The sequence below is a fragment of the Numenius arquata genome, chromosome 1 (genome assembly GCF_964106895.1).
Source record: "Numenius arquata chromosome 1, bNumArq3.hap1.1, whole genome shotgun sequence".
Classification (NCBI taxonomy): Eukaryota; Metazoa; Chordata; class Aves; order Charadriiformes; family Scolopacidae; genus Numenius; species Numenius arquata.
Window position 1 is genome coordinate 94,942,348 of NC_133576.1, and position 15,664 is coordinate 94,958,011.

The 15,664-nt window shown below is 44.7% G+C and overlaps 2 protein-coding genes across 2 annotated transcripts; one reads left to right on the top strand and one right to left on the bottom strand.

Annotated features, from left to right (window-relative positions):
* The first annotated feature begins 285 nt into the window (after positions 1 to 285).
* Positions 286 to 7,257, top strand: LOC141465295 (glutamine amidotransferase-like class 1 domain-containing protein 3, mitochondrial). Its single transcript, XM_074148646.1, has 4 exons — positions 286 to 532; positions 1,864 to 2,035; positions 3,967 to 4,171; positions 6,390 to 7,257. Exons 1-4 carry the CDS (start codon positions 425 to 427, stop codon positions 6,580 to 6,582), a joined length of 678 nt encoding a protein of 225 aa, XP_074004747.1. The 5' UTR covers positions 286 to 424; the 3' UTR covers positions 6,583 to 7,257.
* Positions 7,258 to 8,068: 811 nt separating this feature from the next.
* On the bottom strand, positions 8,069 to 14,905 carry ACOD1 (aconitate decarboxylase 1). Its single transcript, XM_074155873.1, has 4 exons — positions 14,712 to 14,905; positions 13,555 to 13,644; positions 11,341 to 11,546; positions 8,069 to 9,308 (listed from the first exon to the last, which is right to left on the bottom strand). The coding sequence occupies exons 1-4, from the start codon at positions 14,787 to 14,789 to the stop codon at positions 8,354 to 8,356; spliced, it is 1,329 nt and encodes a 442-aa protein (XP_074011974.1). The 5' UTR covers positions 14,790 to 14,905; the 3' UTR covers positions 8,069 to 8,353.
* Between the last annotated feature and the right edge of the window lie 759 nt (positions 14,906 to 15,664).

The following is a 15,664-nucleotide window of genomic DNA, read 5'->3' on the forward strand; positions in this document are numbered from 1 at the left end:
CACTCTGCTGTGGTAAACAGACCAGAACCAAACGAAACCTAAAATACAGCCGAGCCCATTTCGTGTAAAGCTGAAGGAGCATCTAAAAAAAATTTTTTCCCCCCTCAACGTTTAAAATTCCCCCCACATTTTGTAGGCAGGAGGGAGAGCACCTAGGGATAAAACTGCCAGCCGGGAATGGCGCAGGCAGTGCCAGACCCCCCCGCGCTGGCCGACTCCTTGGAGTGCCGGCTGTGAGGACTGGATCCCGGACCACAAGCCCTGCCAGCCCGCCGCCTACAGGCCGCCACGCCGCGGAGCTGCAAGATGGAGGCCGAGGCGGAGCCCGGCGGCGCAGGCGCAGCAGGAGAAGGAGGGAGAGTGCTGCGAGGCCCGGGTTCCCCGGTTTGAGCAGCTTCTGCCGGCGGCCTGAGGGGCGGGCGCCATGGGCAAGCGGGTGGCCCTGGTTCTCGCCGGCTGCGGCGTCTTCGATGGCAGCGAGATTCACGAGGCCTCGGCGGCCTTGGTGCACCTCAGCCGCGGCGGCGCGGAGGTAGGGGCGGGGTGGGGGGGGGGGGCGGCAGGCCTCGCGGGGCCTGTGTGGAGTCGGGCGGGGAGAGAGGTATGTCTCCCCCGTCTCTTTGCGCCCCTCAGCGGTCGAGGGACCCCCGCCCAAAGCCATTTCAGCCGTAACCCGTCTCCGTATCTGATCTCTCCCTTGCTGTTTTCACCCCGCTCCCCAAAGAGGTAAATGTAACCCCTGCCAGGAGCCAGCGGCTCCTCGCAGGCAGCTGAACCCGGCAGCGAGGAGTGGCAGGAGGCCTCGCCCTGCGCCTCTGTCACAGAAAATCACAGGATGGTAGGGGTTGGAAGATCATCTTCGGAGATAATCTAGTCCAACCCCCCCTGCCAGAGCAGGTTCACCTGGAGCAGGTTGGGCAGGAACGCATCCAGGTGGATTTTGAATATCTCCAGAGAAGGAGGGTCCGCAAACCCTCTGGGCAGCCTGCTCCAGTGCTCTGCTACCCTCAAACTAAAGAAATTTTTCCTCATGATGAGATGACGGAATTTCCTGTGTTTCAGTTTGTGCCCGTCACCCCTTGTTCTGTCACTGGACACCACTGAGAAGAGTCTGGCCCCATCCTCTTGACATCAACCCTATAGATATTTATAAGCATTGATGAGATCCCTCTCAGTCTTCTCTTCTCCAGGCTAAACAGACCCAGATCTCAGCCTTATAAGAGATATGCTCTAGTCCCCTGACCATCTTCGAGCTGTAGATGGGGCCCACTTTAAATTCTTGATCTGCTTTCCAGTCGCTTTTGCAGAGGTCAGGCGCTCGCCCCCGCTGGGATTCGCCTGCCTGTTTTCTGCTAGCTGTTTCTGGGTTTTTTCGGTAACTGGGGTTCCTCGGAGAGTAACTCTAATGTCTGCACTGGAAATGCTTGTAAAGTTTGCACCTTTATCTTTTAAACTTTTTTGTATAACTCTTTTAGCACTTGGATCCCGTAACAGTTAAGAGCAGCTTTTCTGCAGACTCAGCTGCGTGTCCAGTCGAGCTGCTAGTGTAAATTGTGGTGCCCTGTTTGTCCTTGGGGTTATCTACCGAGGGAAGGCAGGCCCTGGCAAAATCAGTAAGCTTAATGTTGGCGTAAGAATGCATTGCTGTCAAAAAGATGCAGGAATAGGATGGCTGGGTTTACCCATCCTAGTATGTTACCTGTTGCTTTAGGTATTTAATGCAATAGATCCATCCTGTGGAATCCGCTTCTCTTGGATAAGAAACTTCAGGAACAAATATGTTTTGATTAAATTATCTTTATTGTGACCAATATGTATGCATTCTGTTTACGTTCACAAAATTGCTTCATCTCTGTATTCTAGGTGAAGATATTTGCCCCCAATATTGAGCAAAGGGATGTAGTCGATCACCTAAAGGGAAGTCCAGTAGAAGAGAAGAGAAACGTGTTAGTTGAAAGTGCCAGATTGGCAAGAGGAAACATTCAGGATTTGGCTGAACTGAAAGCTGGTGAATTCGATGCGGTCATTTTCCCTGGTAAGTGCTTTTAAAAGAAAAGAATTTGTGTTTTTTTCAATTACAAATAATTGCATTGCTTCTGCTACTTTTTTTTTTTTTTAAATCTGTTTAGAGAATAAATTATATTCTTGAATTTGAGAAGTATGTGTTTTTTTTCTTTGTTACTTATTTTCTTTTGGGGATGAGAAAATGTTTTAGCAAGCTCTCATGGGCTGACAAGTCATCTCACTTTATTAATTTATAGTCAATTAATTTAAAATGCCAGAATGTTCTTTTGGTGTTAGGTCATACATCGCACTGTTCCTTCATTCTAAAGATTGTGAAAGCTTTGACACTTACTTGTGGGCAAGAACACTGACCAGAGTAGAAAAGTAAGGCCAAAACTTGAAGTTACGTGGTAATGCTGTATTTTTAGGGCCTCTGAAATTGTTGGCAGAATAGTAGGTTGCCAAGTAAATTATATTCCCTGTCAAATGTGAGTACATTTTGTTTTAATTATGTATGTAGTCTGCTACTGATCAAGTTATACTAAATATGTTTATGGATAATTTTTTATTTATAGACCACAAAATTGCCTTTCAGACGGAGGTAATTGTAATCACTTTAGAAATGAAGAAACCAAAGCGTCATGAGGAAATTATGACTTGCTGAAGATCGCTTTCCAGAATATTCATAGTACTGTTAAATACTGCCTTCACGATTGTGCCCGAGCATTGATTCTGAAGTTGTTACACTGTCTTCTGTTGTAAGGCCAGCAGAGGGAGTGTGTGTAACGCAGAGAAACATACTTCCAGTGCTAAAATGAGTGGTGACATCAGGGCTGATCACGGAGTGGAGGCTAGCAAATATTTTCCACTTTAATTTCATGCTGCTATAACCCAGACTCAGGGGGGTTGCTGTAATAACTATTAGAGGGAAATAAACCTTATTAAGTTTGAAAATTAAAATCTTACCTCAGAGATTCCAGATAACACTCCAAAGTGAGCAAAGAGTGGAAGGAAAAATATTAAAAATGCAAAGCTTCTTGATGTTGTCCCTTGAAATACTTGTGGAAATTCCTGTTTGTTTGTTGCAGAAAAGTTGATGTTCTGCATATTTCATAAGGAATCAAATATAATGGTTGGTTACACTTACTAATAACCTTCTTACTTTGATCATTCTGATGGTTATAAATCCGGCAAATGAAGGCGCTGTAAAGTATAATCTCCTCGTGCAACTAAGTGAAGATTAAATGCCAAGCAAAGGATAGTTGTAGCTAATTTCTAGAAAGCAAACTCAGCATTATTTTTAATAGGAAATTATATTATCATTGGTGTGTTATCATTGGTAGATCAGTTGGTATGTCTCAGTATCAGATGTTATCGTTGCCTTTCTATGTAATATGCATTTTTGGTTTTATTGTGTTAACATTTTTTTTTTTTTTTAAATTAAAAAATAATTCCGGGGAGGAAAACCTCTCCTGTAATTGCTTAAGTATTGAAGCAAAACTTGAGAGTGAATTATTGTAGCGGGTCAAATCACTGTTTGCATTACTCTTGTGAATTACACTCTTCTACTTTTAGCTATCATTGGTCTGTCTTCTGATCCCTCTCTTGCTTATGGAGGGCTGCATGTCAGATAGCGCAGCTTTTTCAGTGACGAGCCAGTGAATGTGAGGTTTCCTCTTTGTCTATTTGTTGCTCATTAGGGCCGAGTTAAGCTTTCTGGCCTCTGTAACATATGTGTTATAAAAAATTTGCAGTTAAACTTTTAACATTGGAAACCCATCATGTTTCATGTTCTGAAAGCTTTCAGTATAGTAACTTAACAGTCCTACATATGCCATGATTATGTTGTAGGAAAAGAACTTCTCCCTGGTATTGATTTCAATGGCTTTTAGCAGGATCTGTGCTTGAGCTTTTGGGTTTCTGTTTTGTTTTGTTTTGGTTTTTTGTTTTTTTTTTTTTCAGGTGGTTTTGGTGTAGCAAAGAACTTGTGTTCCTGGGCTGTAGATGGCAAGAACTGTACTGTCAATGAGCACGTGAACGCCACACTCCAAGCTTTCCACAGTGCGAAAAAACCCATTGGTCTGTGCTGTATATCACCAGTCCTGGCAGCTAAAGTCTTTCCTGGTTGTGAGGTCACGGTCGGCCAAGATAAAAACGTAGATGGAAGGTAAGAAGGAAACAGGTGGAGGTGATTTACATGGGAATTAGGATTAGGAAATGGCCAGTCTTCTGTGCAAAAGTCTGAGGTCTCTGGTACCAATAAACCTTGGGTAACTTATTAGTGACATTTTTCACTTATTTCAAATTTTTACTTGCATAATAATAGTAGGAGCAGAACTCTTGGGGCAGATGGGCTGACTGTATGAGGTCAGGTGACTTGTTGCATGCTACAGTGTTGGAACAATTTATCCCTAAATTCAGAAGTACTTTGGTCTGTGATATGTTCTATGATGTCAACATCCACAGACCCATGATAATTAATAGTCTGAAAACTGTAGCCTTATCTCTTGCCTAAGCTTCCTTAGCCTTATCTCTTGCCTAAGCCATCACTCGATGAGCCACTGAAGGTAACATGGGCTCCTGCAGTGGCTTTACTGCACTTTGTAGCGCAATCAATCACATGGGGTTGGAAGGGACTTCTGAAGATCATCTAGTCCAACCCACCTGCCAAAGCAGGTCCTCCTAGAGCAGGTTGCACAGGAACGTGTCCACGCGGGTTTTGAATGTCTCCAGAGACGGAGACTCCACCACCTCTCTGGGCAGCCTGTTCCAGTGCTCTGCCACCCTCAAAGTGAAGCAGTTCCTCCTCATGTTTAGATGGAACTTCTTATGTACAAGTTTGTGCCCATTTCCTCTTGTCCTGTCACTGGGCACCACTGCAAAAAGACTGGTCCCTTCCTTCCTGGGGCAACGGCCACAAGCTGGAACATAGGAAGTTCCATTTAAATATGAGGAGAAACTTCTTTACGGTGAGGGTGACAGAGCACTGGAACAGGCTGCCCAGGGAGGTCGTGGAGTCCCCTACTCTGGAGATTTTCAAGACCTGCCTTGATGCAGTCCTGAGTAATGTGCTGTAGGCAATCCTGCTTTACCAGGGGAGTTGGACTAGATGTCTCTAGAGGTCCCTTCCAACTCTGACAATTCCATGATTCCTCTTGACACCCTCCCTTTAAGTATTTGTAGGCATTGATCAGATCCCCCCTGAGCCTTCTGTTTTCCAGACTAAAAAGACCCCAAGTCCCTCAGCCTTTCTTCATAAGAGAGATGCTCCAGGCCCCTAATCATCTTTGTAGCCCTCTGCTGTACCCTCTCCAGCAGTTCTCTGTCCTTCTTGAACTGGGGAGCCCAGAACTGGACTAGTCCAGATAGAGCCTCATCAGGGCAGAGTAGAGGGGGAGGATGACCTCCCTCGACCTACTGGTCACACTCTTCCTGATGGTCATGGTTGACGAGTCACTGGATGTAGCATCTGTCAGTCCTAAAAGTGACAGAACAAAGAGACTTTTGCAGAATCCTACCTCTGCAAATATGCAGGTGACCAAGCACGTCAAGTCATTTTTTTCACGTTACATTCATGGTAACTGAGTGATAAATTTTAGCTCATATTAAGTGAGAGACAGTAGTTGCTTACCCGATGCCTTTGAAGGCCGTGATTGGTGTTGCAAATGTGCAAATGAAGAATAGGCGCCTGGCCAGCTGGCATTCAAAAAATTTGGTACTCTGTGGTAATTTGAGCAGCTGTTTTAAATTGCATCTGTGGGGTTTTGTCTGTTCAGAGAATTTTTTTTTTAGTAAAGTTTTTCTGGCGGTAGTGGTTTGGGGGCAGTTTAGGGGAGGAGGTGAGGACAGGGCCTGGCAGAAGTCAGTGCTGCTTCAAGGACTGTCAGCTCCCGATAAAGCTTCGGAATGGAATTCCCTATCAGCAGCAGTAGCGAGGGACTGCCTCCACCCCCTGTTCCTGCCTTGTCCTCATGAAAAAAAAAAAAAAAAAATCTCTGCAGAATCCCAGTGAAAAACCTTATATGGAGGTGTTGGAAAAGGTCTAATGGGTCTGCAAGTTCAGCTGGCATCTCCCACACTTCTGAGGATGTTACGGGTATGCTTGGTATCATCTTGTGAACTTAACAGAAGGATTGTTAAAGAGGGAATTGTACCTTCTGTACTGTGGCTCTGCGTTTCAGGTGTTGTTTTCAAAGAAATCAGATCACTTGTTGTGCCCATAGAGGATGGGAGAACCTGACAGTGGCAGGTTGTTTTACTCCCTTGTCATCATCAGCTAAACGAGTCGCTTAAATATTACTGCGGTTCTCTCATTCAAGTTAGGTTGGTAGAACTTTGTGGCTGTATCATCTCTTTATGTTAATTACAATCTCTTTTATTTACAGATTTCCTGATGCTGAAACGGCATCTGCTATAGCAGAGCTTGGATGTAAGCACGTTTGCAAAAATGTAAATGAATCCCACGTGGATAAAACCAATAAAATAGTTACTACTTGTGCTTTCATGTGCAAGGCTCCTCTGCATGAAATCTTTGACGGAATTGGAACAATGGTACAAGAAGTCCTGAAACTTGCCTGACTGGAAGCGTACAGACTTCTGCAAGGAAATCAAATTAGCTAAGCACAGGCTTTTGGCTTCCTTTCATTGTATTAATAAAATAATGCAATCATTAAACTTCACTGTTCTTTGGTGGTTTGGTTTTTTTTAAAAAAATCTGTAATACATCAAATGGTTATTGCTGACTTTATCCTGTTTATTTCTCTTTTAAAATAGAAAGCAGGGGTTGAAGGTTGTGACTGTGGTGGTTTTTCCCTTTTTTTTTTTTCTCTCTTTCTCATGAATCTGAATGTATTCAGTCTTGATAAGATAATGTAGGATCCCTCCTTGTCCAGTGGGGTTTTGTCACATCACTAATGATGACAGCTGGGTAACACCAAATGGGAATTACTGATAATTACAGATGGAATAGGTGTAAATGAACCCCTATACCTTCAGTATAGGTGAGTAATTCAATTCTACTTTCTAATCAGCAGGGAAAAAGAAAAGAATGTGGTTATTTGGGTTTCTTTTTCCTTCCCTTACAAGTCTCTAAGTGAGTATAGCTAATGGACTTCTGAAATGTTTTGCAGACCCCCCTAGATAAGCCTCTGACTCTTGGTTTATAAAGTCAGTTTAAGTGCAAATGAATACATTGTATTTGGAAAATACACAAGTTTTGCTCTAATAAATGAAATAATTTGAGGTTTAGTTAGTAAAATGAATTAACTTTATTTTGTGATTTCTTTTGCGTACATATTTTAGTGCTCCTAGGAAGGTACATTTTATATATGTGAGAATATGTGCTTTAATCTTACAAATGTGAGCAAAGGTCATCAGCCTTTCTTAGAAGCACGATGTGGCAAGGCTTTGTACTCCTGAAGGAACTGAAAATTCCCAGAATTCATTATGAAGGCAAGTTGATCGTCACTGTGGACGCTTAATTGTCTCGGCATAAGAAACGTTCTGATGCTCACAGGTCTCTGTCAGTCATAAGGAGCGTACCGTGGCCCATGCTTTGCAGTGCCTGAAGTAATCTAAACGTCTCATCACTAATTAGAGCCCATCATGTCTTGTTGAGTGAGCACCTTGTACCTGGAGCGGGAATGCAGCAGGAACAAACCTGTAGCCACCAGGCAGCCGAAAGATGGAACTGGGAAATCGCGCTTTTATGAGGAGGAGTGTGGAGTTGTCCCCTCTTGCTCTGCAGCTGGTGTCAGCAGGAAGGATTTACCTTGTCAGTGCGAGACCAACCTTAACAGCAAGGCTGGATGCGCCACATGATATCGAGTGCTACTCCTCTGCCTGTATGCCGCCTTTATTTTAGCACCGACGTTAAAGCTCTGACGTAGCAGGTGGCCTCTCCAAGGAGGCTTTGGGAGCTAAATCTGCAGAAATAAATAGATAAAGGCTTCAATCCTCTGTCCTTCTCACGGTGACAGCATTTCCATACTCCTCCAGGGTTTGGATTTCCTTTGTGGAGTTATTTAACAGAAGCGGAACAGACTTTTTTTTTTTTTTTTTTTTTCAGAAGAGCAGGGAAATTTTTGCATCGCGCGCAAGCAGTGCTCTGCCTCTAGAGGTATAAAGATAATTGAAGTCGACTGTGCCAGCAGAGGATCTGCTGCTCAGCCCGGCTGAGCTGTGCACGTGGTTGCTAAATTATTTACTTAGTCAAAAACCACAATATTGGAATGAGCGTGGCTCTTGTGTTACAGGAGTCCGATTTAGAAGTGCTCGAGTCACAAAATGAGAGTTTGTCCTGAAGTTTGTGCTTGCCTTAGGAACAGCGTGTAGGTGTCGGTTGGAACGTTCAAAGGAAGTGCATCTTCTCCGACAGCGCTCTGGCCCACTGTCCTGATAAAAACGTACTTAATACAGAACAGTCCTCTACTTTTTCCAGATTGTACACGGTCTCTATGATGCCTTCCATGGCTTCTGCGGGCAGGACGCTGGAGGCGTTGGATTGAAACTTTTTCTCCAAGTCCTCCTTTTTCAGAGGTTTCCTCCAGTGTCCGTAGAACGTGTCGCAGCGGTCGCTGATCGTGCTGCCGTCCCGAAGCGTGACGCTCACTTCGCAGTAAAGACTCTCAAAGCTGGGGGTGTTATCTGGAGGGTGCTCCAGCTGCATTCTGCCGAGGAGCTCCCGTAAGGCCGGCCGGTGAACGTTCTCACTGGTGAAGGACTGGACTGACATGCTGCCATCCAGCAAAGCAGAGCACGCAACAAACTGGAAGGAGTGTCGAGCTTCGTGCTCGGAGGCGGGGCTGGGTCTGTTCACGTATTTGACCTCTGGGACTTTGAGAATGACTTTCTCAATTTTATCAAGGGGGAGCAAGTCGTCGCTGCTCTCCACAAGCTTCCTCCTAACAGAAGATGCTGCATCCGCCACCCAGTGCGTTCCAAGGTGGGCGGGAAAGCGTTTGATGGCCACGTCTTGCTGGTCCAACAGCCAGGGGTAGGACTGCAAGGTTGGCAGAGTCTGTGGATTGTAGTCTGTGTAAAAGGCACCTATCCCCGACTCCATGTCCAAGATCTGTTTGTTCCCTTGAAGGCCCTGGGATGCTAAGCACGCTGCTTCCAGTCCATGCTTGGCAGCGTTGCCAACGTGGAGGGGCTTCGTTTGGGTTGCCGCGTTAGCCAGCGGGGCACCTGCGTAGGAGGCAGCAATAGCCAAGGCGTTTTTACATTTTGGCTGGTCAAGAGCTAGCAGTTTGGCACAAGCTGCTGCACTCCCCATCGTACCAACCACAGTCGGGGGGTGAAACCTGAGAAAACAAAACCTCTTCATTATTATATTTTAAAAAGTCACCTGAATATACACTATATACACTTTCCTTTCACTGCTGTGGAAGATAGATTGGACCATAAAGAAACACACGTTCAGAATTCACGTGAGGTCCTAATGGAAAAAGTTGTCATCTTTACCCAGGAACAAGTTAAACTGGAGTAGTACCACTACAATAGGTCTTATATATAGGTCTTCCCCAGAAAGCAATCGAAACGTTAGGACTACTCCTAGTTGAAGCCATAGTGAACAGGATAATGGCAAAACCATCACAGTTTATAGTAATCTATAAATTATTTGTAAATAATTTATAGTCACCTGTAAATTATACATATTGGGGGAGGCAAGTTGTGTTATTCTGCTCCAGTTTAGCAAAACTGGTGGGACATACAGAAAAGAGCAAGAAGGCATCTAGTCCATCCCGCACTTCAAGGCTTTCCCTCAAGCACAACCCCATCCTCTGAGCCCAGCCCCGGTGACTCCATTCTGCTGAGAGCAAGCCACTGGTTGCACTGATTGTATGTATTCATGAGAGCCCAAGACCCGTGCTGTGAAACGTTGCCTTTTTGCTGCTGGTTTTAATTAATGGGGAGATCATCGCTTCCTTCTTGTGCGCGGATCAATACTCTCAAAAAGAAATCTGTTAGCTAAGTTGTAAGGAGTTACGTAAGTGTATTTTTAGAATCATAGAATCATCCAGGTTGGAAGAGACCCTTGGGATCACCGAGTCCAACCATCTACCCTACTCTACAAAGTTCTCCCCTATACCATATCCCCCAACACCACATCTAAATGTCTCTTAAACACATCCAGGGATGGTGACTCAACCACCTCCCTGGGCAGCCTATTCCAGTGCCCGACCACTCTTTCTGTGAAAAATTCTTTCCTAATGTTCAGTCTAAACCTACCCTGCTGGAGCTTGAAGCCATTCCCTCTCGTTCTGTCATTAGTTACCTGTGCGAAGAGACCAGCACCAACCTCTCTACAGTGTCCTTTCAAGTAGTTGTAGAGAGTGATGAGGTCTCCCCTCAGCCTCCTCTTCCTCATACTAAACAGTCCCAGCTCCTTCAACCGCTCTTCATATGATTTATTCTCCAGGCCCTTCACCAGCTTCGTTGCCCTCCTCTGCACTCGCTCCAGCACCTCGATATCTCTCTTGTATTGAGGTGCCCAAAACTGGACACAATACTCGAGGTGTGGCCTCACCAGTGCTGAGTACAGGGGCACAATCACCTCCCTACTTCTGCTGGTCACGCTATTTCTAATACAAGCCAGGATGCTGTTGGCTTTCTTGGCCACCTGGGCACACTGCCGGCTCATATTCAGCCGCTTGTCAATTAGAACCCCCAGGTCTCTTTCTTCCAGGCAGCTTTCCAGCCACACTTCCCCAAGCCTGTAGCGCTGCTTGGGGTTGTTGTGGCCCAAGTGCAGAACCTGGCACTTGCCCTTGTTGAAACTCATGCCATTGATGTTGGCCCAATGCTCCAATCTATCTAGGTCTCTCTGTAGAGCTTCCCTATTCTCCTGGGAATCAACACTCCTGCTTAACTTGGTGTCATCTGCGAACTTGCTGATGATACACCCTATGTCCTTGTCGAGATCATCAATAAAGACATTAAACAGAAATGGTCCTAACACTGAGCCCTGAGGCACACCACTTGTGACTGGCCGCCAGCTGGATTTAAATCCATTGAGCACCACTCTTTGGGACCTTCCAGTCAGCCATTGCTTGATCCAGCGGATCGTATGCTCATCCAGGCCGTGTGAAGCCAGTTTTTCCACAAGAATTGTATGGGGGACAGTATCGAATGCTTTTCGAAAGTCCAGGTATACAATATCAACAGCCTTTCCCTCATCCAATAATCTGGTTATTTTGTTTAAGAAGAACTTTTCCTAAATTTCCAGACAAGCTACACAGAAAATATGAATAACTGTGCCATTTGTACTTTAACTGGCATTTGATTAAGTATAGTAACACCAAGAAAAAAAAAACGTGAAGCGCTACTACATACCTTTTTGGAATATTCCTGGCTTCGCTGGAGAAGCGCAGCAGCCGGCCTTGCACTTCGATTCCCACGTTGAAAGCTAAGAGCAGATCAAGACCTGAGATTTTTTTCTCCCGAGGAAAGGCCTCAGCGAGCGCGATCACGGCGGGGAGCACAGCCCCGGACGGGTGTGTGGCTGGATGCCATGTGTCATCAAAATCCATCGAGTGCACCTAATGGAAAGAGAAGTCTTATCATCAGAAATAAACTCCGACTTGGCAAGATTGGCTCAGTCAAATTAAACTACTGTAACTGGTATAAAAACAAAAAGACCGAAGAACTAGATTTTCCTTCAAAAGCAAAACTTCAAAAGCCTTTCTTTTGAACACCGTTACTCCCAACATGGATCGGTGAGCAGTGGCAATGCAATAGAAATCTTGCCTCAAAGGAGTATAAGTCTAATTCAAGCGGCACCAGTCTAAAACCAGTATGACGATGATTATTCTTTCCTACGATAGGCTTTTGCTGCTTTGATGAGGCTGGTATAATTAAAGCAGCAGTTCTAGGTCCACCATGTGGATGGTGAACATTCACTTCCCCCAAAACGATACATAAACATAATGGAGTTATTTCCCCAGTTCTGCGCCTGCTGCTGCCACCGATAGGGCTCACACCATTAAAGCTGTAGCAGTTGAATCCATACCGCTAGTTCAAAGTTATATCAGAACAACTTCTCTGGTGCAACCACCCGCAGGCAACAGGCACGAGCCTGCAAATGTAGGTCAGACATTAGCCTGAGTTTTCAGCAACAAGACCAGTCACACGAGGAACCAGACTCCCTGGGGTTGCTGTAGGAGAAAGCTACAGCCTTAAAACTGGGACGAGCTGCTTAGCCCTTGAGAGAATCCAGAGACCCTGTCTCCTCTTTCCCATGCCCCAAGCCCTGGCTGCTTGTTGGAACGCCCCCAAAGTTTTGAGAACCCCCAAGGACTTGAGAGCATCAGGAACGGCATTTTTAATAACATAGTAATTCCTCAGTAGCTGAACTTTCACGCCCAGTCACCCATGTCTTACTTCAGAGCAAACTGGGAAGGTGGTAAGGCTCCCCAGCACTAAGGTCTTGTCCTGTCCCATGATACTGGGAATACGCACTTCTGAGGATTGCATTTCCAAACAGACAGAAGAAAACCCAATCCCTGCCTTGAAAAACTTTGATGCCAGCTGGGAAGATGCCCTGCAGTGCAGGATAAGGACAGTTATGCCAAATACCCAGTAAGCTGCCTTCCTGACGTCTTCAATAAGCGCTTAGAATTGACCTGTGACCAAGATGTAAACCGGAATGATCATATACATGCTATCAGCCAGATTTGAATGTCACGCTGACTGCTAGGAGCTGAGAGGTACCAGATCTCATTTCCAAGGTAATTTTCTCTACATTGGAAATGAGGTGTCAAATTGGACCTCTGATCTTGTTGTCACTCTAATTTAGATAGGCTTAATATCGCCATTTCCTTGGTTGGTCACCTTCTCTAGTTTTGCATAATTGCCAAATTTGTCTACCCCACCTCTTGTACATCTTTCAATTTCAAATGATTTCAGCCTCAATCTGAATTTAGACAAATGCCTGGGGAACTGGTTATTGCTTTAATGACAAAGTATGTGTCCAAAATATATAATTGCCTTTTGCAAACCGCGTAACTGAAGATTAAATTGCCTTGTGACATTATATCACAGAATCATAGAATGGTTAGAGTTGGAAAGGACCTTAAAGATCATCTAGTTCCACCCCCCCTGCCATGGGCAGGGACACTTTCCACTAGTCCAGGTTGTGTGTACGTAAATGTGCACCTGTCTGTATTTCTGTTTTTCTGTAACTGTAATTTGTCAGTTGGCATGAAATTTGGATCCCGGTGAAATCAGTGAGAGCTAGAGTACCTCTTTGTAATGCGGCTATAGCAAGATTGTAACATGCTGCAGAGTTCTGACCTTTGAAAACAGCCCCAAGTCCCACATTAAAGGTAAGGGATGCTGTTGAGTTGGATCAGATATATATTACACCCTGAGCTCGGTCTCATGGGAAGAATGCTGAAGTACATTAGGAGAACAGTCTAGGGAAGTTTTGTAGCAGGCTTCAGGCAGAAGAATAAAGTAAACTGAGGTTTTAGGAGCATTCTGTTCTCTCTAGAGCAAGAATGGCACCAATTAGTGTGATTTAAGAGCAAATAAAAGAGCACCACTTACAGCCACTCCGTTCACAAAAGCTGCGTACAGAGGAGGCAGTCGGAAATCCAAGTGGCCCCAGATGGTACTGGATATATCTGAGCTGTAGATCTGAAACAAATTGACATCAATTAATTCAAAGTCCTGAACGCAAGGATGAACGTGCGCCATACCTCTGATGTAACCGAGATCAGATCATACCCTCTCAGGACCCAACTGTTCCCTTTCGTATGAAAAATATTGTTCTTTCAGAAAGTATGAAAAGAAACTTGGTTTTCTGCTGCCTTGTGTCAAGGCCCTTTTCCTCCAAACAGACCTCAGGGGGCAGACCAACACCATCCAGCTGGCCGTTCAATACCCTCACACAGCCTCTGGCCATTGATGTCCCTTCTCACCATCCATTGGCAGTTCCCTCAGGACTGTCATCGTGTTGTTGGGGAACATCTCCAGTTAAAGTTTCTGGTTTTCTGTATTTTAGTAGGTCCTGGGTAAATGATAAATGGCCTCCTGATGCTGATATCCCCATGACGTTAAAGGGCTCTGCTCTTTTGCTTTTGCTGTGCAGATCTTTCAGCCAGTGAAGAGATCTTTATGGAATTAAATAAAAGTTCAAAGAGACTCATTGGCACACGGAGCTCTGGAACCCAGGTTGGACTGATAAAACAGTGGGCTAAACTCCTCCTCATTGATGTGCTCCTGTGGTGGGGAGGCTTCTCCTCAGGGTCAAGTGCTCCTCTACTAGAGGAGAGCTCTCAAGGAGAGCAAGACCAGAGGAGAAACATGACCAGTGTAACTCAGACAACAATTATGATTTATGGACTGGAAATAACCCACTACTAATTTTCCATCCCTTTAACAGTCCCTCTTTTTTTGAAAGTCTGGTGATAAGTGGTGTTTGCTTTGCTGATGTTTTTAATAAAGAAAGAAAAGGATTTTTAATTAACTGTGTTTGTGGTGGGGGGATCTAAGCATAGAGTCTGAACACAGAACTTTTAACTCCCATCTGGAGTTAAAAGTAACTGGAGCAATGAAGTTTCCCTGTTTCTAGTGGGAAGAACACTTTGTCTCTGTTTCCATCCCCAAAAGAATTTCGCCATGACAAAGTCTCTCCTTATAGCCCAAACTTTCCCTTGCTTTTCTTAAAGCTAAACCTTAGGGTATGCTATGAATGCCAGTACCTTGCTGTACTGTGTCACTTTGTGGCAGACCTCGGTGCTGGTACCCAGAAGCCCCACTCCAAGAGTATCCAGAATCATTCGCTTGCTTCTCTGAATGACTTGGTCTGTCAAGTGGTTTGCATTCAAGCCATGAATTGCATTGGCAAAATTTCCCGTAATTGTCTGAGAAGAAGAAAAAAGAAGTAAATATTTCTCTTCATTTAAATAAAACTTTCCCTCCCCCTTTTCTTCCTTATTTTTCTCTCGCTTTCAGTTTTGGGTTACTGCTTCACATACTGGCTGCTTCTGTCGCCCTGCCCCTGATTACAAGAATTGCATCAGCAAAACTAAGGTTTGCAGTCTTCCTCTTTTTATTCCCAGAAGCGCCACAGTGTTGTTTATATTTTATTTATATATTCATCAGTGTCCTTGTCTGTTCTGCATTTCTGCAACTTTCTCCCTGACTTGAGTTCTTGAGGGTAAGCATTGCAGGTGATGTAACTTTGCAGGATATCTGTATCTATATATCTGTGTCTATACACACACACATATGTATGTGTATATATATATATATATATATAAAAAACACAAATTGAAGCAAAACCCATCTGGCTTTCCATAGCACCTTCTTATTGCTATTAAAATCAGTGGGAAAGCAGCAGTTCAATCCAGTGCAACCACTACCACACAAGGAGGCAAGATTTAATCTCCCTGAGTAGCAGAATTACTATCCCAAATCTTGCTGAGCTTGGAGCTCAGTGGGAGATGGGACTTGGCAACCCTACCCTGCACCCGCCGCTGCTGGCTCCCAGCTCCCATTGAATTCATGCTCAGCTGGACTCCCAGCTTTTCTCCAAGACGCGATCTCACCTCTTTGAAAAGCAGTGGTTCCTTGTTCCTGGCTCCTGCTCATCTGGGAATTATATTTCTAATCTTTTTTTCTCTCCTTTCCTATTGAGCATTGACCCATCATG

Coding starts and splice junctions, on each gene's coding strand:
- ACOD1 (XM_074155873.1), bottom strand. CDS start 14,789: ATGATTCTGGATACTCTTGGAGTGGGGCTTCTGGGTACCAGCACCGAG. Junction 13,645..14,711: donor AAGTGACACAGTACAGCAAG/GTACTGGCATTC, acceptor AATTTGTTTCAG/ATCTACAGCTCAGATATATC. Junction 9,309..11,340: donor GCCAGGAATATTCCAAAAAG/GTATGTAGTAGC, acceptor TTGTTTTCTCAG/GTTTCACCCCCCGACTGTGG.
- LOC141465295 (XM_074148646.1), top strand. CDS start 425: ATGGGCAAGCGGGTGGCCCTGGTTCTCGCCGGCTGCGGCGTCTTCGAT. Junction 533..1,863: donor TCAGCCGCGGCGGCGCGGAG/GTAGGGGCGGGG, acceptor TCTGTATTCTAG/GTGAAGATATTTGCCCCCAA. Junction 4,172..6,389: donor GATAAAAACGTAGATGGAAG/GTAAGAAGGAAA, acceptor TTTTATTTACAG/ATTTCCTGATGCTGAAACGG.